Consider the following 27,958-nt stretch of genomic DNA (forward strand, 5'->3'; position numbering starts at 1 on the left):
TTAATACAACCTAGGATTGCATTGGCTTTTTTGGCTGCTGCTGCATACTGCTGTTTGTTTGGCATGATCTGTTTTTGGCAAACCCATGTTGGCTTCTGGTTATAACTTTACTTGCTTCTAGGTATTTGCAGATCAGTTGCTTGTTTATCTTTTCCAGGATCTTCCCAGGTATTGATGTCAGGCTGATTGGTCTTTAGTTACCTGGATCTGTGTTGTTGTTTTTCGTTTTTGATGATGGGAACCACATCAGCTCTTTTCCAGTTCTCTGGTAGTCCCCGATGCTCCAGGATCCTTGAAAAATATGGTTCAATGATTCCGAGATCACATCTGCCAGTTCCGTCAGAACTCTGGAATGTAATCTGTCAGGTCCTGGTGATTTGAACTCATCTAGAGCAGACAGATGTTACAATGTTGTGCTTGTGGCCCCCATCTTGACTTTTTATAACCCCCATATTGACACCCCTGTTTTGCTGCATTTTTAAAATATGTTTAAAGCCTAATTCTAGCTCTTTTTCATTTACCTATCTTCCTTTTTTCAATACCTCCAAAGTGGTAAGAAATTTCATAGCTATTAATAAATAGGCAGGCCAATTGTAACTGATGGATAAATCTTCTCTCAAGCTCAGTTGAAGCATCCAATTCCATTAAGAGAAGTTACTTGTCATTCTCCCCCAGACACAAGGAAGTTATTGTACTAGTTAGAATGGGCAGAGGCAAAGTAAGGGTACTATTGAGATTTCCCTCTAGCTGAGTAGAATCAGGCAGGGACAGAAATCAGCTTGTTTCACATTTCAGGGTGATGATCTCCTATAATCAACTGTCAGAAGGACTCTATCTGAATGTCTATGGAAATTTTCAGTCATCCAGGTCATAGTTATTATTATTATTATTAATTTTATTTGTATACCGCCCTTCTCCCGAAGGACTCAGGGCGGTGAACAGGGCAATACATATTAAAAAACAAGATACAAAAATTAAAAACGATTAAACAAATGCCCATGAATAAGTTAAAACACATTAAAAATAGATTAAAACAGATTAATAAAACCCAACCCCATCCCATCAGGCCAGGCCAGCTTGTTCGAAAAGGTAGGTTTTGAGATCGTGCCGGAAGGAGCGGAGGTCAGGCGCCATCCGGAGCTCGACCGGAAGATGGTTCCATAAATCCGGCGCTCCCACAGAGAACGCCCTCCCCCTGGGGGCCACCAGTCGACATTCTTTGACCGGTGGCACACTGAGGAGGCCCTCTCTGTGGGAGCGTACTGGGCGGAGGGAAGTTGATGCCGGCCGCAGGTGCTCCCCAAGGTATTCCGGACCCATGCCATGTAGGGCTTTGTAGGTCATTACCAACACAGTTATCCCAAAGGTGCTTTTTCATGAGGCAACTTGACTTTCTTGTTTTTCTTTGAAGATGTTTCGCTTCTCTTCCAAGAAGCTTCTTCAGCAAAAAATGTTTTCAAAGAAAAACAAGAAAGTCCAGTTGCCTCATGAAAAAGCACCTTTGGGACTATTATCTGAAAGTCTAAGCAAACTAGATTTCTTCCAGGCAGTGCTTTTTTTGTAAAAGAAAAAGGTGCCAGAACTCACACGTCATACAACCCGCCTTGCCTATCCTACAAGGTTCCATCCAAAAAAGGTGCCGGAACTCCGTTCTGAGCGTTCTATGAGAAAAAAAAGCCTTGCTTCCATTCATATACTTTCTCCACTCACATCAATGTTTATCAGGGAAATATGTTTCTTTGTCCACTCAAGAGCTTTTACTTGGGAAAGGCCACTCCCATAACATGAAGGTTTATCAGACCTCAATCATATTTCAGAAGCATGAATATTAACCAGCCCGATTATTAGGAACTAGGCTACAAATCTAGATGAGAAGATAAAAGGATATATATATGGAATCTTTTTCTATTTAGGCCACAACTGCCATACTGAAAGCAGAGGGGGAAGAAGCAAATCTACTCTTTGTTTTTAATATAATCTCAACTTGTGTTTTTTTATAAAGGAGTTTACGGAATAAAGGCGTAGGTCCAACTTCATTTTCACAACAGCCACCCAGGGAGCATCAGGTTAAACGTGGATTTCAGTTAAACACTATAGAACATTTGGAAGATATGATGCAATGCTTATTATGATGCAACGCTTAATAGCCACTGAGGCAATCAGTAAATTTAAGGCAGAATTGCCATCTTGCCTCTTCCCCTATCTCAATTTTCCCTTCCCATTCCCAGAACAGAAAGTGGAAAGCTGTCCTTAGCGGGTATGGTGCCTGCAGTTTCAGCTGTAGGCAGATGAGATTTAGGTGGTGGTGTGTAGACATGTTCTTCTCCAACCGTAGCAATATTCTGTGGATCTGACCTCACCCTGAAAAGCCTAGCAGGGTCAGAATATTTAGTACTTGAATGGGAGATTACAAGGAAATCCCAAGCCCAAAGGTTCAAGTAAAAAACATTCCAGAAGGCAACCATTGCAAAAATCCCTTTGTACTAATGCCTAAAAAAAAGCTCATTTGTGTCCATTTGTCACCAAGGTTTGAGTTCAAATAGCATTATTTATTATGGCTCGTTTGCTAAGCCATAATCTTTAAAAACTCAGCTTAATTCTATGTGAGTTACATACTATTGCCTAGAAGGATCAACTGAAACAAAGAACCCAGTTTATTCTAAACTCTGGAAAGCATCAAGAGCACAACTGGAAACCATGAGGAACCATGGCCCGTGCTTGGCAGGTTGCTTCCCTCAACTGGATGCCCGTAGCCTGGGCTTGGCCTAAAACTGATATGCCTGCTTAAGAAGCGCGAGAGCCGCCAATTGTCCTTTGGGATCAGAGATACTATGGAAGGAAAATCCTCCATGCAAGCCTGTCATCTTTCATCTTCTCCAGGAGCTCTCTGGCCCGGAAGGCAAACCTCGCCAGAGACCTCCCCATTTTATGAAGCCATAAGCGGAAGAGTACATAGATGCATTTGAGAGAGGAAAACAGTTTTGGAGGTTTATGTATCCAAGCAGCTGCGGGGAGGAATACAAACGGGAAAGAATAGGTTCCACCTATAAGGTCCCACTTCAACTAACCATCCAAGAAAGCAGAGCTCTTGAAACAGGCATTGTCTCAAAAGGATACTTTTATTAGGGGTCAGCGACAGTAGGGACGTCAAAGCAAGATCTGGGGAAAAGCCGGTCGAAACAGTATAGTTATGGAAGCAATAGTCCTCCTCCCACCAAAGTCATAATGTTCGTTTGAAATCCAGCCAATCCAGAGCTGGACAGAAGAACAGTTAGCTGGCACAGTTGGGGTGCATCTCAAGGTCTTCTCCAGTTTCGTTTCTCTGTAATCATCTCCCTGATAAGGAAGACACATTCCTTTGTCATAGGGATGAAGGCAAGAGGAGAGAGCAGATAGCGAGTTATCCCACGCAAATGCAGAGCTCCCCCTCCCCCTAGCAAAAATGGCAGCCCAGAAGAAGGAAGCTAAAGCCTGATGATGACGGATGGGACTCCGTCGAAACGTTGCGCCCACACCTTTAGTTCTACGCGGGGAAAAACCCGAAAAACCAAGGATCCATATATATATATATATATATATATATATATATATATATATATATATATATATATATATATAGAGAGAGAGAGAGAGAGAGAGAGAGAGAGAGAGAGAGAGAGAGAGAAAGAGAGAGAGAGAGAGAGAGAGAGAGAGAGAGAGAGAGAGAGAGAAAGAGAGAGAGAGAGAGAGAGATATGCAAGGTAAAGAATGAGGGTTTGGGGACCTGACAGCATCAGTACTAGAGCCACAAAATCTGGGGTGCAAAATCCAGATGGACGCAAGAGGTTGGCGACAGCCCCTTTCTCTGGATGCTTTTGCTGCCCTCTAGTGGTCGCTCTGGAGGTCTCCTTCTCTCACTCCCCGAATCACCGCAAACCCCGCCTTTCAATTCCGTTTGGAATCGACTGCAAGGTGCAGCTGCAAATCCGGGCTGCAAGAGAAGCTACCATCGGGGAAAAGCGAAGAGGGGAGCGCACATCTCTCTTTTCCCCCCCCCTCCTTTGGTTCCCCTTTAGTATCTTTCAGAAAATCCTATACCTGGTCGATCTGACCCAGGCAAGGAGGGGGCTGGGCTGAAGCAAAGTAAGGGCGGTGCCAAACGAACGAGAGTCCTGCGGTGGTCAAGGCCTGTCCTGTCCGGCGGGAGGAGGGACATCGTTGGAAAAGCCCGTCTCTTCTGCTTCCCCCGCGCCCACCCCCGGCGCGGACCTGCAAGCGCACGTGCCCGTTGCCCTAACTACGGAGCAGCCTCGCCTCGCTTGCCGCCGGCCCACTCCTTTCCGCGGTCCGGTTCGCCCAATGGGCTGAGCGGAAAGGAAAAGAGGGCGGGGAGGAAGGAGAGGAGTGTCCGTGCCGGAAAAGGCGTGACCCTGGCGGCGGAAGTAGCCGCGGGAGCCGCAGGGTGTGTAAGTGGAGTAAGAGGGAAGCGGCTGGCTGCGCGCCGACACGCTCGCTTCGCCCGCTGCCCGAGGCCCGAACGCTCCTCTCGTTTCGCCACGGTCGCACCCAGTCAGGTGAGCGCTGTCCCGCCAAAACTCTCCCCCCCTCCTCCGAACGTCCCCCGCCCTCACCGCTGAGCGGCTGCGGCGGCTGCTCTCTGCCCTTCCTCCGTATAACCCAGGGGTCGGCAACCTCGGCTCTTTTATGACTCGTGGACTTCAACTCCCAGAATTCCTGAGCCAGCTACGCTGGCTCAGGAATTCTGGGAGTTGAAGTCCACGAGTCATAAAAGAGCCGAGGTTGCCGACCCCTGGTATAACCGAAGGGAGCGGAGTGGGGGGGGGAAGGTGAGCGGAGCCGAGGCCTGCTCGGTTCCGGCCACTTGAGCCTGCCGGAGGGTTCTGGGGTGCGCCGTTCCCGAAACGCCGAAGCGACGGGCCCACTGAGGTCCGCGGGGGTCTTCCGCCACGCTTCCCCTGAAACTGCCCGGCTCCCGCCACGGGAGTGCCGCCTGCGGAGCGGAGCGGAGGGGAGGAGGGAATCATCGCCTGCTCTTGGCGCGCTGCTTTTTTGATCCGTTCCGCCGCTGGAGCCAGGCGAGGGGTCACCGAAGCTTGGCAGCGCCACGCCCTGCCTGAGTCACCTGCTGCCGCCGCCGCCGCCGCCTCTGCTGCTCGGGCATGGGCGTGCTCACCTGGGCGTAACCAACCGGAGACGGGGCTCTTGGTTTTTTTTTTTGGTTTTTTTTATTTTTTATTACATTTATATCCCGCCCTTCTCCGAAGACTCAGGGCGGCTTGCAAGCTTAGCAGTAGCCTTCATTCTATGTATATGCCTGCTTGTTAGGGCTTTCACACACACACCCCAAGCGGCATTATTACAAAGTCAGCTTAATTGCCCCCAACAATCTGGGTCCTCATTTTACCTACCTCGGAAGGATGGAAGGCTGAGTCAACCTTGAGCCTGGTGGGATGCGAACCTGCACTAATTGCAGGCAGCTGGTGTTACTTAAGGAGGCATTAGCCCTCTGCTCCACCAAGGCTCCTTGGTTCTTGGTGGCGTTTCTGGGGGAGGCCCCGCTGCGGTCGCAGAGCGAGTGGAGGGCGGGCTTCTTTTGCAACGCGACCTTTATGACTGCCCAATCCGCCTTGTTTCTCTTTTCTCCCGCTCCCAGCCCGAAGCGATAGGATCCCGGTTCCTTAAACGCGGTGGCTTAAATTAGGCTCCGAAGTAGACCCGGAGCGGAATTCTTCGTATCACGCATATATTCTATTTCAAATTCAGAAGTGAGGGTTGCATCTTACCTATCACCGCAGAAGAGGTTATTGTTGCATGCGTTGTACATTCGGGAATTCCCATTAGGAAAAAAAAGGAACGGAGTGCGGATCTGTGGTCAGAGCAGATGGGTAGGCCTTTCCCCAACTGGGTTGGAATGATAAAGCAGCATTTCCCAACCTTAGGAACTTGAAGATGCGTGGACTTCAACTCCCAGAATTCCCCAGCCAGCATAGCTGGCTGGGGAATTCTGGGAGTTGAAGTCCACGCATCTTCAAGTTCCTAAGGTTGGGAAACGCTGTGATAAAGCAATTGGATCTGTGAGGATGAGAGATCCTAGTGAGGAGATCTGAGGAGCCGTTGTTTTTTTTTTTTTTTTAAAAAAAGATTGCACTTGCTCCAGAATTTTGTTGTTCTTTTGCAAATCATCACAATTGAGCTTTCCCCTGTGGGAAGCCTCCACCTTAGTCTCTGTAATCTGAAATGAAAGCCCATATCATCTTGAGTGTCTTGGGAACTGCTAGCATTTAGCTGGCCTTCTCTATGTTCAGAAACCCAGCAGGGTTTTGGTTCTGGTTAGTACTGGATGGAAGACTACCAAAGAATTCTAGAGCTGTAGGCTACACTTAAAGATCAGAAAGGATCCTGGAAGAAAGACATTGCCAAACTGCTACCATACTGTTGCCAAGAGAAATTAATAAATTGTTCATGTGGTTATCAATTAGCATAATATATTATATGTAGAAAGACGCTTGTTTTGATGCTGGCACAATAAGTATTGTAAGACTATTTTATAAGGTGAGTTATCAACTGTAGCTAATTATTCACTTGCTTATGGCCATTAAAAGTAAAACAACATGTGAAAACTTGCTCTTCCATAAAGAGCAAGTGATATATTGCCACGCTATTGGAATAGGCCCGAAGGATATACTACTGTTGCATTCCCTGAAAAGTCGCCACCAGCTGATACAGCCTGTTGGGAGAGCATGTCATAATCTGCAGTATCTGTCAATGCCTCTGTTGGTCTTGCATTAGCATGTCTGTGTAAAGGGAATTATAAAGGGAATTATATTTGTCATTTGTTTTTAAAGCTTTTCTTTCCCCCTTTTTGCTTTCTTCTTGTTTCTGTTGTTAACAAATTTCCTAAAATTCATGATTGTGTGATTTCCAGCGCCTGTGATCTAATAGTAATATCTGACAGTTGGAGATACTTGTCTTGCTATTTAATTTCGGTTGAATTTGCTTCTTAAGAGAACTAGGGTTGTTTCTTTAATATCTAAAAAATAAACAAGGATCTAACTACCCATAATCAAAAACAATTTGTAAACTCCCACCCCTGCATTTTACTATATTGTATTCTATTTGATTGTAATTTGATTGTAAATCCTAAAGGTTTGGCAACGTAAAATTTTAAAAGAACTGTGGAACCATTTAGGCAGATAGGTAGTGGGATCCATTAGATGTTTTCAATACAGTTTAGAGAGCATTGTTTGGAATGCTTAATTTGGATGTTTGTATTGACCTGGTTGTTGGATATAATGACCTTAATGCCCCTTCCAATTTAGTTTCTAATATAATTTGTTTCATATATAATGCAGTAGTATAATAATCCAAAATCAAGCAGATTATATAATGGCTTAGTAAATTGTGTGAACCCAGCCAATAAAATACCATAAATGATATTTTTACAGTTGAAACTGTAACTTATCTTTAAAAAACTCCTATAATCAGTTGCAATACCAAAGTTTTGAATCATTATTCAGTTCTTTCCAAACACTCCCATTTTTCAGACTCTTCCTTTACCCATTTAGCCCCATGTAGATTCTTAATAAAAAAAAAACACCTCTTTTGAAGGAATGTATTGTATTGTCTCCAGAGTCTTATAACAAATTTATAACAAATTATGTTATAAATATGTTGGGCACAGGCCTATTATCACAATAAAATATAAAATTTAATAAGTGTTAGAAGTCCTGTAAGACATGAAATTAATCATTTTTTTACAAATCTCAACCAAGTTCATTCCTTTTGATCAAACAACACTGTGCCTAGTCATTCATATCCTTTTGTTAGGGACTATAGGTTCAACCTAATCATACTTTTTGACAGGGGAAAAATCCTACATTATATAAATCAGAAGCAAAGTAATTATCCCAGAATAAGAAAATGTAAACAGCCATGTCGCAAATGTGCTTCCTCAGTTCTGTTCAGTTTCTTGGATGAGAAGCGAAAAGTCCAGTTGTCTTTTGAAAAAGCACCTTTGGAACAACCATGTCATGAATGACTGAGAATGTCCATAGACATAAAGAGCCATGCTTCTGAACAATCAATTCATTTTTGTTTTCCTTAATGTAATGAAGATGATAAGCCTTAATTACCTTAATTATTTCTGGTGGCTAGCAAGCTTTATCCTTCATAATTCCTATTTTCAAAAAGAAGTATTTTAGTTTTGTACTCCTGGGTGAGCAGAAAGGACAGTTGGGATATCTATTAGCAATTTCTTACTCTAAAATTGATAGCAAATACATTGCATTCTGAGATATCTCCAAATTTTGAAGATTTGTTGTATCTGTGACTGGCTGTTACAGTATTTCCTGTTTGGCTTCTCTAATTAAATTTCTGAGTGCCACGTTATTTATCAGCTGCATATATAAATGCAGGTGAAGTTGATGTTAAGATGTTCTGTCAATTGGCCTAGTTTGTGAGGCCTAGTTTCTTCCATTCCAAGTTATATGACAAATTGAGGAACAGAAAGTTGAATTAGAAGTTATATGCATTTATGGATTATTTCAAAGGAAGTTTGTTCAAGTGAGCAATATTTAATCATGAAAGACTACATGCATTATTTAGCAGAGTAGATTTGCTATATGTAGTCTAAGTCTGCTCTAGAGAACCCTCTTAACTGCAGAGTAATTTCAGGATGCTGAAAAGGGAGAATGAATTATTCTGCTGGTACAATTTGGGCAACAGAATGAGACAATTCAATATCTGGGGTTAATAGAGTTTAAAATATTGTGATTGATTTGAAGCTAATTTTGTCCATGATTCAGATTTAGCTTAGTGTCAAAGATTGCTGAGCTCTTTCTACTTGTCAAAACAAAATTTTGGAAGTTATTTTCCTGCTGCTAAAAAATATTGTATTAAGAACAATATCCATCTTTGTGTCTCTTGTGATTATAAGAGATTCATAGAAATGGTTTTTGAATATTGCAGGGATTTAGGAAATGGTTAAGAATGACTTACAAGTTGGAGGTTTGTTTATTCTTTTATTTATCTTGTTTGTATAGTAACAGCTAGTGACTCCCATAGTGTTGCACTGATTGTAGAACAGAAAAACAGAATCTCATCTTCAAACTTAGAATTCAATACTTTGAGAGTTTGTGCACATACATATACTTTTTATTTATTTTTATTTATTTTCTTTTAATTCCATTTATATCCCGCCCTTCTCCGAAGACTCAAGGGCAGCTTACAAGCTTAGCAGTAGCCTTCATTCTATGTATTTGCCTGCTTATTAGGGCTTTTTAGTAAGGAATTCCACTTTCTGTTCCTATAGAATCTAATATTAAATTGGAACAAAGAAAAATAGGTCTCAGTGGATAAAAATAATATAAGGGTGTCTGCATTTCAGTCTGGTTCTGATTTTCTTTAACACTTTGGACACAAATCCAGGTAGCTCTTCTGCCTGTTCTGTATTTCCATCGCTTGCGTATAAAGTTTGAGTCCCTAGGCTTACTGGGTTGCAGAAAGAAGACATGTCACTCTATCATTGTAGGTAGGGTATCTGCTATTAATTAGGTCTGTTTTTCAGTTATCTTGTGCTCTGTTTTTTTAAAGGTGGTTAGATTCCAATTCACAGCAAGCTGGCACTAATCCCTTTCAAGTATAGTGCTGGATCTGATGATCCTAGCAAATAACTGGAAGTGGTGAAACCAAATTCTTGGAAATGTAGTTATGATAAAACATGTATGGGGTATAAAAATAAGGATTAGAGAAATTGATGGTCTACTACTACACAAAATATTTTTTAAAAAAATCCTTATTTGTCTGGTTCCCTTTTGTCTATAGATTTTTATTGCACACTAGAATTAAACTATTTGAAGCAGTTGACTGTTGTCAATATGAGGCAACAGTTTCAAATCTAGTCCTATTTTATCCTTTTCCCTTTTCGTTTCCCATGATTTAATGGACACTTTTATTATTTTTCAGGCTTGGTGATAGGTGTCTGTGGTAATTTTATTTCTTGTCTGGGAAACTCCCCTCAGTCTAATTTTCACGCTATTGAAGAGCAAACTGTTCTCATTTTTTTTAGCTCAGACATAAAAATATATTGCTTTTACTATTAAAATATTTTTCTCTAGATTTGAGGGACATGAATATGAAATGCACATTATGTACTACTTAGATTTTTCTTATTCTTTAGGGATAACGATGGATAAAAGTGAGCTTGTACAGAAGGCCAAATTGGCTGAGCAGGCCGAACGCTACGATGATATGGCTGCTGCTATGAAGGCCGTCACTGAGCAGGGTCATGAGCTATCCAATGAAGAAAGGAATCTACTATCTGTTGCCTACAAAAATGTGGTTGGTGCTCGTCGTTCTTCTTGGCGTGTCATTTCCAGCATTGAACAGAAGACAGAACGGAATGAGAAAAAACAGCAGATGGGAAGAGAATATCGTGAGAAGATTGAGGCTGAGTTGCAAGACATATGCAATGATGTTCTGGTGAGAGTCCAGTAGCAATCTGTATTCCAGCACTTCTTAAAGTATATTATTTCTAAAAATACTTGTTGTGTTGCATCAACAGTATTAAGTTTTATTCCTTGTTCAATCTAATACAGTTCAACAGAAAGAAACGTTTATAATTAGTTCACTGAAAGAAATCTTTTAAGGCTTACTGTAATATGTAACTTATGCACTTATATAAATTAAAAACACATCATTATATACAGTTAATAAATTCTTTGGAGATTTCCACTTGATATCAGGCAGATAACTATTCAGAATGGCTTTAAATCGCCTTTTTTCCCCTCAGGTAATTCTGTTTGTTTCATCCACTTAATCGCTGCAAGTATATTATAAGCCAGGCATGTCAAACTGCTGGCCCATGGGCCGGATGCATCACGACGAAACTGCGCCCACCCCATTGACGTCGTGAGTTTGACATGCCTGTTATAAGCTGTTTCATCCTGTAGTGGGTTATTCCTTTTATTTTGCTACATAGATTCACACTTTCAGGTTTTCCTGAAGAAAGAAGTGGTCATTTTAATTCCTTTCAATAGTCTGCAATCTTATAGCTTTTATTTTGCTTTTCTTTTTTCAGTTTTGTCTTTTCCTTAACCTCTTAGCACGATCAGCATGCACAGACAGCCTAATGCTGTCCCCATTGGAAAGAATTTTGATAACATCTCAGAAATCAGTGGCAGTTATGGTAGTAAAGATAACTTGCAATGAGCTTCCTGACTTCTGGAACTGAGAGTGGGTTCCTCGCATGCTCCATTGCTGGAGGCTTTCAAGAAAAGATCAAACATTTGTCCAGAAATAAAGATTCCTGTCTTGGGCAGGGGATTGAACTAGAAGACCTCTAAGTTCCCTTCCTATGATTGTTCTTCCCAGCACACCAACACCTGCCAATTCGATATCATGATATGGGAACTGCTTTTTTTTGTTTTTTGCTAAGCATGGCTACCAAATGACTCTGCTTATAATGGGGAAATGCATATGTGAGGAGAATACAATCACCCTTTCTCTTCTTCCCTCTCAGACGCCCTCATCGTGGTCAGTTGCCCACTCAACTACTTGCAAGTGGAAAAAAAGCAAATTGCTGGAGAAAAGAGAAAAACTAGGTTATTACTTTCTGTCCCTGTATGAGGATTTTGTGGGCTCTGTATCCTCTCTTTTATTAGTTAGGAGGAAAGACAATGGCAAACGAGTATCCTATTTTAGATACAACTAGAAAATTGACTTTACCAATAAAGAAATTTCATAAGAGTCTAGGGATCAAGAGAAAAAAGCTGAGCGTTCTCACAGACCTCTTACTTGATCAGGCTACCGATGTTTTTCTGACGCATCCATCCCATTAGAAGTCTCCCTTTGTCTGGACTTTTCAACTTGGTTGTTTGTGGACAGCCAGTTTTCGAATTCCTCAAATGCCTCTTAATTCATGCCATAAAATATTTTTCATGAAAAAACCTTATTTTAATGCTGACATGTCAAACACAAAGCCCGGGGCCGGATCTGGCCTGCAAAGTGGTTTCATGTGGCCCGCGAACCCATCCTGGAAACAGTGAGGGAACGGCCCTCACTGCCTTGGCCCTGGCCAGCTGGGAGCCAATGTACAATTTCGTGGTGGCCCTCTATGCTGAAACACATTCAGTCTTAGCTCCACCAGGCCGTCTGGAAACAGCGAGGGACCAGCCTCTGCCGCATTGGCCCTGCCCACTGGGCACGCGCTGGGGAGGTATTATCCTTTGTGAGGAATGAAGAAATGCACCATCACCTGGAAGTGGCCAGCACATGGCCCTGCCTACAGGCTAAGGGCTGGGCAGCATTGCGCTTCACTTCAGATTCATGCCACCCGACTCAGCCTCTTGGCACTGTGAGGAGAGCGCCCTGCTGCCTGCCAAAACCGGGCAGGCTGGGGGCTGGGCAGCACTGCATAGGTAACATCGACTCTCATGCTGCTCATGGCATCCCCTCCCCCAGAGCCCACCAAGCTGGATATGTGAAGTAGGCGAGGGCTGTGTGCTGGCCACTTCCAGGCGATGGTGCATTTCCTCATTCCTCAGGAAGGATGACACTTCCCTAGCTGCGTTTCTTGCCTGTTTTTCTCCCTCCTTCATCTCAAATATTTTCCCACCACTCTTAGGAAGGAAGGAGAGGGAGGGTCTGAGGGAAGTCCTGCCTTAGTCCTGTCCTAATGCCCTTTCACCATCCCCTTGCCCCTTCCCCCTGGCCTATCCTGGGGGGGCCTCTCCCATCCTATTGCTAAGGAAGCTTTGGATACAAAGCCAGGTCTCCTCACATGTAGAGGGAGCGGGGCTCCCTCTTGACTTTGCCCTCGTACCCATCATGAGCAACCTGGCTAAGGAGACCAAGCACAGCAGCAGCAGGCTTGAGGAGGTAAGTACAGCTGGGCGCCCCCTTGGGGAAGTGGGGCTGGGCTTAGTGCCGTGGGTGCTTGAGGGCTGGGCTGGGCATTTGGCCTCCATGCCACCGTCCAGCCCCCCACCCCCCCCGCATGGCCTGAGAGGAACAGTGAGGCTCCTCCAGTGGACCATGCCTTGGCACCTGCCCTGGTCCTATCTCCTTCTGCCAGAGACCCTCAGATCTGTCCCACTCCTTCCCAGGCCCCCATAGGTACCCTTGACATGAATGATGTAGAGCTGGCTATGCCCACCCAGTAGGCCACACGCATTCCAGCCATGCCCCCCAATAGGCTGCACCCACCCGGCCCCCTGAGGGCAACCGCAGTGCTGATGCGGCCCTCAATGAAATTGAGTTTGACACTCCTGTTTTAATGGAAAAAAAATTAGTGGTATTTCAATTCCCCCCCTAAAACATAACAGAATAATAGAGTTGAGGACCTTGGAGGTCTTCTAGTCCAACCCCCTGCTCAAGCAGGAGACCCTATACCAGTGATGGCAAACCTTTTAGAGACTGAGTGCCCAAACTGCAACCCCAAACCCACTTATTTATCGCAAAGTGCCAGAGCCGCATCAGCATTGTGGTGCCCTCGGGAGAGGGGTGGGGGCATGGCCCACTGGTGGGCATAATTGCAGGGATCACGGCAGACTGGGTGGGCATGGCCACCTCGATGTTGCTCATGGGGAGGACGCCTGTGGGGGCCGAGCAGGGTTGGGGGAGAGGGTGGTGGGCAGGAGGTTTATCCTGCGGGGTGATGCGAGCCGAGGCAAGGGGCAGGGCACGGGTGCCATTGCCATAGGGCAAGGAAAGGAAAGGCAGGCGCCAGGATGGCTGCTGCCTGACATCATCTGCCCCCGCACACAGGCCAGCGAGCACATGGGGGCGACGGTGTCTGTCAGCAGCCACAGCTAGGATTGCATGCCTCCCCCCCCCCAATCTCTGCTGGGCCTGGGCAACCTTGACGCTGATGGGGATCTGGCTTTCCCTGCTCATGGTGGCCTTTTCCCTGCTGGCCCTGGGCATGCTCTACCACCTGTACATGGGGTTTCCTAGCTGACCACTTCGCCTCCTTTGTGCTGGGCAGGCCTGCAGCTCTGGGCAGTGGCCTGATGGACCTGCGCGAGTGGCTCTAGGCCACGGTAGGTACTCTCTTCTTAAAAACTTCCAGTTTATGGAGGCAAATTGTTCCACTGATTAATTGTTCTAACTGTCAGGAAATTTCTTCTTAGTTCTAGGTTCCTTCTCTCCTTGATTAGTCTTGTTCTGTCTTCATGTGCTTTGAATAATAGATTGACTGTCCTCTTCTTTGCGTCATTCCCTTAGATATTGGAACACCATCACTCCCTAGTCCTTCTTTTCATTAAACCAGACATACCTTCAACGTTTGACAAATTTTGAATTTGTGGACCTCTGAGAAGGCCTTGGGAGACTTGGGGCTCCTCATATCACACTTTAAGAAATACTGCTCTAGTCCATTCTCTCATATCTAAGCCATATTAGCTAAAATGAATATTAGTTAAGATATTAATGGACTCGCCTTGTAAAAATTCTGAAAGGGTTATGGCCCCCAAAGGATGCTCTAGCTCAGCGGCTCCCAACCTTTTCTATACCCTGCACCCCTAGAGCGCTTCTGATCTATTCTCGCACCCCCTTACAAAATTTTGAAATAATGAATTATGCACGTACACTATAATTTTGAAACTTCTAAACACAAGTTTTTGCACCCCTTGGAATATCATCTTGCACCCTCGGTGGGGAAAACCCTGTTCTAGCTTAAAAGGGGGGCAATGTGTATTCCAATTTTAAAGTTTCAGAGCCATTTCTTGTTGAAGAACCTTACTGATAGCCATTACTTTCACATTTCTGATTTTCAAAACTCAAGATCGTGTCTTCAGGAGTGTCCCTCAGCTTTATTGCTGGATTACAGCATAGTGTCAAAGGCTATTTCTTGTTTTCATTGAAATTAGCTCCCATCATTTGCTGTAGATTGAGTCACTGTTAGAAAAAGCATGATCCAAAGTGGATGTTCTGTAGCTGTAAGAGGCTATCAGACCAGAACCTTTGAATACAGACTCATTGACCACCTCTATATGCCCTTAAATAGCCCTTGTTTACAGAGTTTCCATGCCATTAAGCCTGCTGTGTTATGCTATTTACTGTCTCTGGAGTTCAGTCATGTTCCAGAGAGGGTTATGTTCAATTCTAGATGAAGTGCTGTCAGCTTTATTACTTTCAATATTCCTCTAGGACACAAGTGTCAAACTCGCGACGTCACATGATGTGTCTTGACATATTGTGACTTTTTCCCCATTGCTGGCAATGGGGTGGGTGCGGTTCTGGTGTGATGCATCCAGCCTGTGGGCCGGCAGTTTCATACTCCTGCTCTAGGAGATACGTACAAGGTGGCTATGTGGTATTGTACATTGTTTGTCAAACTATTTTTAAAGCACCGATGTGCTTCTTTTACTTGGACCTTATGAAGCTGTTAAAATAAAAACGTTGAATATGCACATTTTGATTTTATTGTATATCATAGGCTTTTATCCTAGAAACTTCTTTCCTTATATTGTGATTTTATATTTTTGTAGTACATTACTACTTGTTGATCTTTGGTCTGTGTACTGCACCACACGTATAGCTCAATGAGAGATAATTTGCAACTGCTACTACTAGAAGTTATTCTTCTTTTGAAGACTCCTTTGGCTAAACAATCCTGCAAAGAATAGTTCCTCCCACTACTGTATTTCCCCGAAAATAAGACCCGACTGGAAAATAAGCCCTAGCATGATTTTTCAGGATGCACGAAATATAAGCCCCACCCCAAAAATAAACCCCAGTTAAGATCGTTAGTCAGACAGATGCATTTAGTGCATATTTCCCCCAAAATAAAACCTATCCGAAAAATAAGCCCTAATGCATCCTTTGGAGCAAAAATTAATATAATACCTGGTCTTATTTTTGGGCAAACATGGTAGCTAGACCTTAAGATTCTTCTACTATTTAGGATTACTTTCGTATGCTCCACTATTGGATACCTTCTTCCATTGTAGGTATATAGAACAATAGATTCACTGTAAATGTCCTTTTTCCCCAAGGAAAAATTGCCAGCAGTCTAATCTGCAGCTTTGCCCTTGTTTATGTTTTATTTTCCCTCTAAAGAGTGAACTTTTATGAACCTTAGCTAATGAAAGTAGGCTGGGCTGATTAGCAAAATGAGTGGGGAAAAATAACTTGATGTGAGATAACTTATTATCACATGTACATGAATGTCATTTTACTTATATTCCATTTCTGATAAGTCAGTAAAAACTGCTAGTTGGGCTTGTTACGATAGGTTACTCTAAATGTTACTACCAGATAGATGAAACTATTGATATGGCTCTTTATTTTCTTATTAACTTTGAATTTGAACCATTAGTTAAAGTTGCTTTGATTTTCCTGCATATTAATTATGCTCACTAATTATTTACCTTTGTTAGATGTGTTTGCTCATTATTTTCTGGATAGAGAGGTTTTATCTCTGTGTGTCTATTCATTAATAAGCAGGACATATTTTTTATGTGATGAATATGGCCACCTGTTTACTTTGTAAAGCTCTAGCTTGTGTTGAGGACATCGTTAGTCATCCTTCATACTGAACAAATAAAACGTCTGAAATTTATTTGCTAAAATTCATCTCAATAAATAATGATAAATTGAATTGAATAGAATTTTTAATTGTATGGCTAATTTGTTTTTCAGGAACTCTTAGATAAGTACCTTATTGTTAATGCCACACAACCAGAAAGTAAAGTCTTCTATTTGAAAATGAAAGGCGATTACTACAGATACCTTTCAGAGGTGGCATCTGGTGACAACAAGCAAAGTAAGTGACGTATCTTATATGGTAGGGTATCTTTTATGATGTCCTACAGGCACTATAGATAGCATCTTAAAGGTTTGTTCCAACATTTCTAATTACAAATTGACTCAGGGAAGAAGTGAGTTTCATTGCATTTATGCCTTCCAAGTTAACCAGTGCTCCCAGTGCAAGGAGACTTGAGATCTGATCACAAGAGAAAATGTGAATGTTCTACTCCGTTCTACTTCAGAATGCGTGGGAAGCAGAAAGCATGAGTCACTTGTTGTTCTTGTTCTCCACATCTTAACCCTGTAAAGGCACAGATGTATGGAATGAAATGTGTTTGCTGTATATATTTATAGAAATCTAATTTTTCATGTACCTTAAAATCTTGGGATGAAGTGGGCTGTGCATATGTTAGTTTAACTTGTGGGGATGTTCTTTTTGCTAAGTTATTGATATTTTATTGTGTAATCTTTTCAGGCTGGGACTGGAACTAGATTCCGGTAATGCTGTTCCAGATATCCCAGCTAAAGATAGGCAGAAACTTAGGTTAATTCCCCATGCTTCATCTTCCTCCACCCACTTTTTACATACATTGTGGAAGGATCTGTTAGGCCACTATAGCTGGTCCTTGACGATTCAGCTACTGTTTGAAGTTACGACAGCATTGAATGAACGGTAGTTATGACTGGTTCTTGGAGCTTCAGCCCTGCAGTCATGTGATCACAGTCTGGATACTTGACAAACTGTTTGCCTTTACAATCAGTTGCCAAACACCCCACGATCACATGATCGCCATTTGCAACCTTCCCTGCCAGCTTGCCCAGAAAAGTCGAAGAAGCTGGCAGGGAAGATTGCAAGTCTCTCTCTCCCATGTACCTTCCCCCCAGCTTCTCTGCACTTGACCCACTTGGCACCTTGCTCATCTTCCCTGACCCACACAGTGCCTCCTGCACATCCTTGACCCACCCCCCTATATCTCCATCCCCTTGGTCCTTCCCCTACCTGGCAGCAGCCACCTACCTGCTTGTGGGCCTGGGGCTTGTGACTTCTTGATGGCTTCCCCATTGACTTTGATTATGGGAAGGCAGCAGGACGTTGCCTTGCCTCCCCTAATAACTTGAGATTCAGTTAATGACAGCAAATGGTACTGCAGTGATTTCTGTCACTAAGCAAATGAGTCACATTTTATGAACACATTGCTTAGTGACAGAAATTCTGGTCCCTGTTGCCATTGTAAGTTTAGGACTGCCTGCATACAAACAGTATACAGTCTGTAAATGTTTTTATATTTTCCCATTTTAAAAATCCTTTGCAATTCTGCATGTGTAAAATCAAAATATAAACTTTAGGTATTCTCATATTGATTGACACTTTTATCTTACTACAGTATTTTTAAAAATAGATTTTAAGCTTGTGATGACAAAATTAGGAGTTTTTAAATTCCCAGATCATACTTTAGAAATTTCTAGATTGATTTGTTTAGGTCAGGGGTCAGGAACCTGAAACAGTGAAAAAGCCACTTGGAACCGGTTCCCTCACAAAAGGAAAAACTGGGAGCCGCAAAAAAATGTGTGCGCGTGTGCATACATGCGCACATGCGTGGAACAGGGTTTGACTGAAGAGTGGAGCCAAGGCGAGATATGCACCTACCCTGCATATTTGAATTGATTGGTTGAACACTTTTAGTCCCGCTTTTTTTTTTTGGACTGCACATGGCAGAGGACTGGGAGCCGCAGGAGACGGCTGAAAGAACCGCATGCGGCTCCGGAGCCATGGGTTGCAGACCTGTGGTTTAGGTCATGTGAATTCAGTCTTCAAATCCTCAGATTTTAAAATTGAAGCAAACTTTTTAGTTGCTCGTCACAAATTATGCCTTACTTGCTCTCTCCAAACCAAAATCTTCCTTATCTCTTCTTCCTCAACACACTTAATGTGTGTTGGAATTTAACAGGTATCCTAAGCTAGTTTCTAATCTCCACAGTACTACCCCTTTGCTGCCTACTAGAACAATTTTGCCATAAAACAGAAACTGCTGCAAGATTTTATTTGATGAAGGCTACAGCTCTGTGATGTGCTTTGTAATTGATACAAGCCCTTTTAATGCCATTTGAAGAATAACAGTTTTTTGAAGCAGAGTTCCCCAACCTTTCAGGCTTTGCTGACTGGGCGGGGGTTGGGGGGGAGGGGATGGTTCCACATGAGTGGCGGGCAAGCATGCACTCATATATATATATTGCCACAATTGTTAAGCAAATCGCTGCGGTTGCTAAGCAAATCTAGCTTCCGTCATTGATTTTGCTTTGTTGGAGGCTGTCTGGGAAGTTTGCAAATGGTGATCTCATCACCCTGGAATGCTGCAACCTTTATAAATACCTGAATTTTGATTACTTGAATGTAGGTTGCTCTAACAGCCATATGTGCAAGGACTAGTCGTAAGTTTCTTTTTTCAGTGCCATTGTAATTTTGAATGGTTGCTAAACAAATGGTTATATAAGTCGCCTGTAGTGGTGAAATGAGAAGAAAGGAGCAGAGCACTTCCTGTCAGCAGCAACTCACCAAGATAATTCCAGCTGAGAGACAGGGCATGCGTGCAGTCCCAAGGATATCCTTACCATCCTTCTGTGCTGGTGGCCTCCAATTTCAGTCTGCCTCCCAGTACCTGTGGAGATTGTAATTAAATGTAGCCCTACTGTTGTCTTTAATTTGCGGCCTAATTTTATAATAAAATCTCACCTTGGCTGTGTGTTTTACATTGTTATCTGAGCAGGTGACAACACCTAGCTGAACTTACCTAAGCTTAGCAGTTAAGCAAGTTGGGCCTGGCTAATACTTGGATGGGAATCTTAAGTACTCTTTCCCAGGAATATTTATTTTTGGATGTTCTAAAAATATAACAAACAAATTTGTTTTCTGTACTAAAATAATTGTGAAAGAACATAAGTTTAGTTGTTCAAGATTTTCATTATTTCTTTCTTACTTGATTTGCTAATATGATGAGGAATTAAAAATACTTATCTTTCTTCATAGCAACAGTAGCAAATTCTCAACAGGCATATCAAGAAGCATTTGAAATCAGCAAGAAGGAGATGCAGCCAACACATCCTATTCGACTTGGTCTGGCACTTAATTTCTCTGTGTTCTACTATGAAATATTAAACTCACCTGAGAAAGCCTGTAGTCTGGCAAAGACAGTAAGGACCTGATTTTATTGAAAACTAGTGAATGGTGAAGAATAGGAAGTATACATTAAGGCAGACATGTCAAACTTGCAATGTCACATGACGTCACGAGACGTATCGGGACTCTTGCCATTGCCGGCAATGGGGTGGGTGCGGCTTCCAGATGACGCGTCCGGCCTGCGGGCCAGCAGTTTGACACCGCTGCATTAAAGGGAATGGGAACATAAGTTGTTGGTTTAGGTTACATTAATATTTGAGAATTATTATCCTCTAATATATGTAATGAAATGTTATAAAGCTAAAATAGCTAGCTGGATACTGGAAATAGCCTCTAGACAACAATAACTTAAAATGTCCATACTTTTAAATTCTATAGCATTCCAGTGTTAGTGGGGAAAAGCAAGGTATGACTTTGATTTAGATCCAGTTACACAATCTACAATTTAGATTTATACTCAACACTAATTCTCAACATATGGATTCTCAACATATGGATTGAAACCAGATACCTTTACTTTTCATTTCATTTTTAGCTATTGTAATAGACAAACAGGCATACTTAACCAAAACAGGCAGTGCATGCCAGAAGGGCATGCCCTGACCTATTCCAGAGCTTGAGGGAAAAAGAGTTTTCTGATTGTTTAAACTTCCAAAGTTGAGGCTGTCTGAACTGGGAATGGGTGGTTCTGTTTCAGAGAGAGAGCGTTTTTTAGGGCCCAGGGACGCACAATGTGCCTCTTGTGTCAGATCTTATAGAAAGGCAGAAATGAGAAAGAAATGCTCCTTCTGATAGCCAAGCCCATTGCTATAAAGGGCTTTACAGTGAGGGGGGAAAATTATTTGATCCCCTGCTGATTTTTGTACATTTGCCCACTGACAAAGAAATGATCAGTCTATAATTGTAATGGTAGGTTTATTTTAACAATGAGAGAGAGAATAACAACAACAAAAATCCAGAAAAACGCATTTCAATAAAGTTATAAATTGATTTGCATTTCAGTGAGTGAAATAAGTATTTAACCCCTTCGCAAAACATGACTTAGTACTTGGTGGCAAAACCCTTGTTGGCAATCACAGAGGTCAGACATTTTTTGTGGTTGGCCACCCGGTTTGCACACATCTCAGGAGGGATTTTGTCCCACTCCTCTTTGCAGAGTAGGGTTTCGAGGGTGACATTTGGCAGCTTGAACCTTCAGCTCACTCCACAGGTTTTCTATGGGATTAAGGTCTGGAGACTGGCTATGCCCCTCCAGGACCTTAATGTGCTTCTTCTTGAGCCACTTCTTTGTTGCCTTGGCCATGTGTTTTGGGTCATTGTCATGCTGGAATACCCATCCATGACCCATTTTCATTGCCCTGGCTGAGAGAAGGAGGTTCTCACCCAAGATTTGATGGCACATGGCCCTGTCCATCGTCCCTTTGATGTGATGAAGTTGTCCTATCCCCTTAGCAGAAAAATATCCCCAAAGCATAATGTTTCCATCTCCATGCTTGACAGTGGGGATGGTGTTCTTGGGGTCATAGGCAGCATTCCTCCTCCAAACACGGCGAGTTGAGTTGATGCCAAAGAGCTCGATTTTGGTCTTAGCTGACCACAACACTTTCACTCAGTTCTGCTCTGAATCATTCAGATGTTCATCAGATGGGCCTATACATGTGCTTTCTTGAGCAGGGGGACCTTGTGGGCACTGCAGGATTTCAGTCCTTCACGGCGTAGTGTGTTACCAATTGTTTTCTTGGTGACTATGGTCCCAGGTGCCTTGAGATCATTGACAAGATCCTCCCTGTAGTTCTGGGCTGATTCCTCACTGTTCTCATGATTGTTGAAACTCCATGAGGTGAGATCTTGCACGGAGCCCTAGACTGAGGGAGATTGACAGTTATTTTGTGTTTCTTCCATTTGTGAATAATTGCACCATCTGTTGTCACCTTCTCACCAAGCTGCTTGGCGACAGTCTTGTGGCCCATTCTAGCCTTATGTAGGTCTACATTCTTGTCCCTGACATCCTTGGACAGCTCTTTGGTCTTGGCCATAGTGGAGAATTTGGAATCTTGATTGATTGATTGATTGCTTCTGTGGACAGGTGTCTTTTATACAGGTAACAAGCTGAGATTAGGAGCACTCCCTTTAAGAGAATGCTCCTAATCTCAGTTTGTTACCTGTATAAAGGACACCTGGGAGCCAGAAATCTTGCTGATTGATAGGGGATCAAATACTTATTTCACTCATTAAAATGCAAATCAAATTATAACTTTTTTGAAATGCATTTTTGTAGATTTTTTTGTTGTTATTCTGTGTCTCACTGTTAAAATAAACCTACCATTAAAATTATAGACTGATCATTTCTTTGTCAGCAGGCAAACGTACAAAATCAGCAGGGGATCAAATATTTTTCCCCTCACTGTATTACACATATTAAAGTATGTCCATAACAGTTTGCACCACTTTTTTCATGGACTAGCTGAATCTTCCAAATGGTTTTTTTAGGGCAGCCCCAAGTAGCATGCATTGAAATTCATACACAAAGTGACCCATACATGCATGACTATAAGGGGGAGATTCCTCCAAGAAAGGGTACATTTGGTATACCAGATGAATCTGTGAAGGCCTTCCTCACCACAGCTACCACCTGCTCTTCAGGTAGGAGCTGGGAGTCCAGAAGGGACTTACAAATGACAAACTGGTTCTTTTGGGGAAGTGCTATCCTAATCAGAACAAACAATGCAGAATTCATATACCCATAGCCATTCAGCTTGTCAGGGCTGAGTTTAAACCTATCCCTCTTCATCCATACCCATACAGCCTCCAGCTGCTAGGATAAGATCTAGGTAGCATCACTGATCAATCCTGGGTCAAGCTATGGATGACCTCACCCAGCAGTTTCATGTAGATCACGGGTGTCAAACTCGATTGCGTCATGTGATGTATCACAATGTTTCTTGCCTTTGCGGAGCTGGGGGGGCGTGGCCTGCATCTGGCCCACAGGCCGCCAGTTTGACACCCCTGATGTAGATATTAAACAGGATAGGTAAGAGTGTTCAGCTCTGAAGCACGCTGAAATCAAGGTGTTTCAGCTGGCTCTCTCTTCATCTGTCAATATTGATTGGAACTGGCCATGGAGAAAGGAGAACCATCTCAATGCTGGCCTTGAACTAACTCTTAAGCTGCACCTAACTCTGTCACGCCAAAGCAACATCTTAGGTCCACCATTACCAACTTCACAATGGAGTTCAACAGCTTAGGCAGGGCAGTGGAGCAGAAAAGCCTTGTAGCAACAATAAACCCAGCTGCTCTCCAGAGCCCAATTCCAACCTTGTAAGCACCATTTCCCATTTAGCTAACTCTAATTAGACTTTAGGGATGCGGTGGCTCAGTGGGTTAGGACGCTGAGCTTGTCGATCAGAAGGTTGGCAGTATGGCGGGTCGAATCCCGAGTGGCGCGTAACAGAGTGAGCACCTGTTGCTTGTCCCAGCTTCTGCCAACGTAGCAGTTTGAAAGCACGTAAAAATTCAAGTAGAAAAATAGGGACCACTACGGTGGGAAGGTAACCGTTCCGTGCGGCTTTGGCGTCTAGTCATGCCGGCCACATGACCACAGAGACGTCCTCAGACAAGCGCTGGCTCTTCGGCTTTGAAACAGAGATGAGTTGGAAACGACTAGCACGCATGTGCAGGGGAACCTTTACCTTTTACCTTTACCTTTAATTAGACTTTAAATTGTGTTTCTTAGTTGGAAATGGCAGAAAAAACAAGTCAAATAATACTTGAATTTATTTTAGGCATTTGATGAAGCAATAGCTGAGCTGGACACACTGAATGAAGAATCTTACAAAGATAGCACCCTGATTATGCAGCTACTTAGAGATAATCTTACTGTAAGTATCTTTGGAAAAAGTGGCTCTATGGGTTAATTCCTGTGGAACTTCATATTTTTAACACTATTTCTAAAAATGCAGTTACTTTTTATTTATGGGCAATTGGAGTCCTGTGGAAAATGTTATCTTTGGAAATATTATAAGGAAGCAGGCCCCAACCTTTTTTTCTCTGCGGATCGCCGGTGACTGCAGGGAGAGAGAAGGGATAGTTTTATGCATGCCACTTGCGCAAATGTGGCTTCACACACTTACCCACCCCTTGTGCGGACTGGGGGTTGGGGACCCCTGCTGTAAGGGATAACATAAAGCTTTGTACAGCAAACATATCTATGTTAGAAAACTTAATAAATGCTTTTTCCAATCTACTAATATATCTTTGTTTTCTGTTGATATACTTTATATACTCATTTCTTTACCTGCATATATTCTCTAGTCTGTGTTTGTTAACTGTTTCTCTTCAGTGCTATGCTGAAGCCCAGTCAGTATAAAATAGACTGCCCAGTAAACAACTTTCTAGACCAGTGAAATTAATTGCATGCTTTTAACATAAACATTCTCATATATTCTTGCAGCTATGGACATCGGAAAACCAGGGAGATGAAGGGGAAGCTGGAGAAGGCGAAAACTAAGTCTGTCGTGCTTCACTATGTGTTCAATGTCACTGTATCCTACACATTATATTCCTTTGTGCGGCAAGCAAAAAGAATAGTACATCGACTTCACAACCTCAACGTAGCAAACTGTCTGTGGGGTAAAAAAAAATTGGTTGGTGTTCTGTGTATGTCAAATGGAAATCAGCTGAACAATGGCATTCTGAACCTTTCCTATTATGAACACTTGCAGTTATGATTACCGTGTTTATATTTTTTTAACTGAACACTGTGATTATGGGTTTTGCGATTGCAGTTGACTTTACAAAACTCAGATGATAAAAGAATAGATACAAATCATGTGATTCCTTGGAAGGATAATAATCTGGTATCAAAGTTGCTGAAGTACAATTCTGCTGTAAAGTTGTATAGAAAATTATAGAGATTATATTGTGATACTGCAACATGGAAGGGGAACAATCTACTGTGTGGTATTCCAGTTCAGAAGCTCACTTCTGTGAATTGAATAGGCATGTTCATCCTGATACGGTATTTCTTTTTTAAAATATGATGATGATGATGATGGACCCACTGCTTTTTAGCCAAATGCTCATATAATTTTAATTTTTTCTTAAATTTCATTTAAAGCCAAGGGGAAATGAAAATCTAACTTAGCAAATAATGGTGGCAGAAAAATGTGGCCTTGCCTCTGGGCAGATAGTCCACTGCTCTTGCCACTGGAAACATCATTTTAGTCAGTAATACGTTATACATTTGTCTTATAGACTAGTGGATTAACATGAAATTTGGATTCTACTTTTATGAGTTTATTAGCTGTAGAATAATTGCATGAAATAATCTTTTTTTCAGTTTAAAAAAGTTAAACAATTCCTTCCAGGACAAAAACCTGTATCTTTAAATACCTTGAGTTCTTGGTACAAGTTGTGCCTCTCCTGATGTAATTTAAATTAGAAACTTATTGTAATTGGGTTTAATTTCTGGTAATGGTAAAAAGTGAAATATGCTGGAGGACAGGTCTCGCTTAGATGCAGATGGCCTATTGCTGCTATAGTTTTTGCCACTCCTGGTCCAAAACAAATAACAGGCTCGTATATAACCTTTTCCTTAACTTTCTTAGAAATATAGATCATAATGTTTAATTATATAAATTTTGTCCAGGAAAAGATTGGAATTCAGTAGTAGTTGCATGAATAATGCAGTGAAAGATTAGACTATTTTTCTTACTAGTCTTTTCAGTATCGTTTCTCTGCTTGTGACATTCCACTTGGCTTATAGAGTCCATCTGTCTGTTCAACTGTTTGCTGAAAAGAAAATTCATGCACTGACTTCAAAATTCCCCTCTACTAGCTGAACAAATTGTGCAGTTTTTCTTGGCGCTTGATAAATGCAGTAGTGAATGTGGAACCGAGCCTGTCTGTATATCTGGTAGCTCTTTTTGCATTGTTTCTACTGACCAGTATTTTGCCTAAAGTTTGCTTCTGTGATGGTTGTATTAACTAGCACACATGTGGTTGTGAGAATAGTATAGCAAAAAGAAATACCTGGTTATCGATGTACTAGATTTGTGTATGTCTTTCAAACAGTTCTAGTTTCACCCTACACAATCAGGAAAGTGTAAAACGATTTAAAAATAAAAAAATTTATCAGTTTGTAGTTTCTCTTTTTTTATGTTATCACAATCATTTGATAAAATTATGACTACATTCAATATGATGGAATGGCTGTTATTTTGGGACCCTAACAATATGATTGTATTAGATTATGCAATTGATGTAATTAATTGTATCGGTGATGTCTATGAACTGATTTTTCTATTGGTTTAAAATGATTTAAACTTATTACTATTTCTTTGTGAGCAAAATACTGAAATTTGGTTTTCTACATGGAATAAAATTGTACTTTATAACTTGATAGCTTATACTATACTGTCCAATTTTCCTGAAAACATCACCAGTACTTCATAAGGGGTATAAAAATAAGGTACATTATAGTCTACATTTTTTTAAAAGGAGTTAAAAAGCAAACTGCATCATAATCAGAAAAGTTAATCTTGTAAAACTTCATTTCAGAACAAATTGCCCTTTGGTATAAATATTGGATCTAATAAAATGGAAAATTTACTTTGAGTACTTGTTTTAATCTGGACACTAGAAATATTTCTCAAGCTCTTGCAATAAAATATCTTAAAGCCAGTCTTCACATTTTGTAGAATCTAGGTGGCAACAGCCTGAAGACACAGATTGTTGTGTGGCCATAAGGAAAAAATGTGTTTCTTGGAGTTACATCTGTTCTGACAATTCCTGACACCAAAGTGGTTACTTTAGTTTCCAGCACAGATTTATTTTTGTTTTGTTTTTTACAAATAATGGGTAACATTATGAACTGAATTGACATTCACAAATAGAGGAATGGACTATGGTACACTAATTTGGGTGGGTAGGTCTGAAGTGACCTCATATACTGCAGCAATCCAGATGAGAGAATAATTCTCTTTACAGGAATTAGCTCAACGTTTCTATACACACATACGTTCTGTGGCACTTTCATTTAGAAATGTACTTCACATAGATTTCTTTCCATCTAGTTTTGCATTTCCTGTAAATGCAAAAAGAAATCTTTTGGAATGTTTTTAGATTCTTTTCATACTTCAAAGTAGATTGGTCCCCAGATTCTTTAGGAAATTTAAGTATGAACTCATTTGCTCAAAAGCTACATTTTTATAAAAGACAAGGTTTTATATTTTATAGTGGACTCAGAAGTACAGAGATTCTCGAATGGATTTTCAGACTGGTCTAAGACTCCCAAAAGCAATTTCAAAGTGGCCCTTGGTGGCATGTTCCTTTTGGTTTAAGTTGTTGAGGCAAAGCAGAAGCAAATTTTGATAGCTCTTCCAGACTGTCTGACTGCAATACTAATATTTTTGAAAACTTCAGTAAAAACTCGCCCAGTGTGAATCCCAGTGAAATTATTTTTATTCATAGGGGATATTCTTGTGATGTAGTATGTAGTGGTACATACTATTGCATAGTTTCTGGCCTATATAGTGATTGTTTAGATAAGTCCTTAAGATGAGCGTTAGCAATGAATGAACTATGCTACTATTACATTTCATTCAGATTCATCAGTGATCGCATTTTGGAAGATATGCCACACATCCCAAGCATTGGTCTCCTAGCATCACTGATCACATTTTGGGAGATATGTCACTCATCCCAAGCATTGGTCTCCTAGCAAGCCACAATACGGTCATAATGGCATATCTGTGTAATGATATCCAATACAAGTATCAAAATCACTTCATTTATGTCACGATGTATGTGTCATCCCACCCCATTTTCCACACCTTAGTGCTTGCAAAATTTTCTTTGTGAATTTCTTTAGCAAGAGTGGGGTTCTATCCTAGGATGTTGGTGTTTTACATTTTAGAAGCGTAAGTTGGAAAAAAAATGGCTTGATCTTCCTATAACAATCTGCATATCATATATACAGTATATGAAGAATGATTTATTTTTGCTGAAAACACTATAGTATGTTGAAGATGCTAC

The 27,958-nt window shown here is 41.7% G+C and overlaps 2 protein-coding genes across 2 annotated transcripts in view; both read left to right on the plus strand.

The window, feature by feature from the left end:
- Positions 1-27,958, plus strand: part of LOC310638086 (uncharacterized protein) — an 880,437-nt gene that overhangs the window by 274,464 nt on the left and 578,015 nt on the right. The window lies entirely within an intron of this gene.
- Positions 4,423-26,525, plus strand: YWHAB (tyrosine 3-monooxygenase/tryptophan 5-monooxygenase activation protein beta). The gene is made up of 6 exons (XM_083358836.1): positions 4,423-4,553; positions 10,178-10,479; positions 16,642-16,765; positions 19,775-19,938; positions 23,707-23,802; positions 24,375-26,525. Exons 2-6 carry the CDS (start codon positions 10,186-10,188, stop codon positions 24,429-24,431), a joined length of 735 nt encoding a protein of 244 aa, XP_083214962.1. The 5' UTR covers positions 4,423-4,553; positions 10,178-10,185; the 3' UTR covers positions 24,432-26,525.

This window comes from Vipera ursinii, assembly GCF_947247035.1.
Source record: "Vipera ursinii genome assembly, chromosome: 3".
Classification (NCBI taxonomy): domain Eukaryota; kingdom Metazoa; phylum Chordata; class Lepidosauria; order Squamata; family Viperidae; genus Vipera; species Vipera ursinii.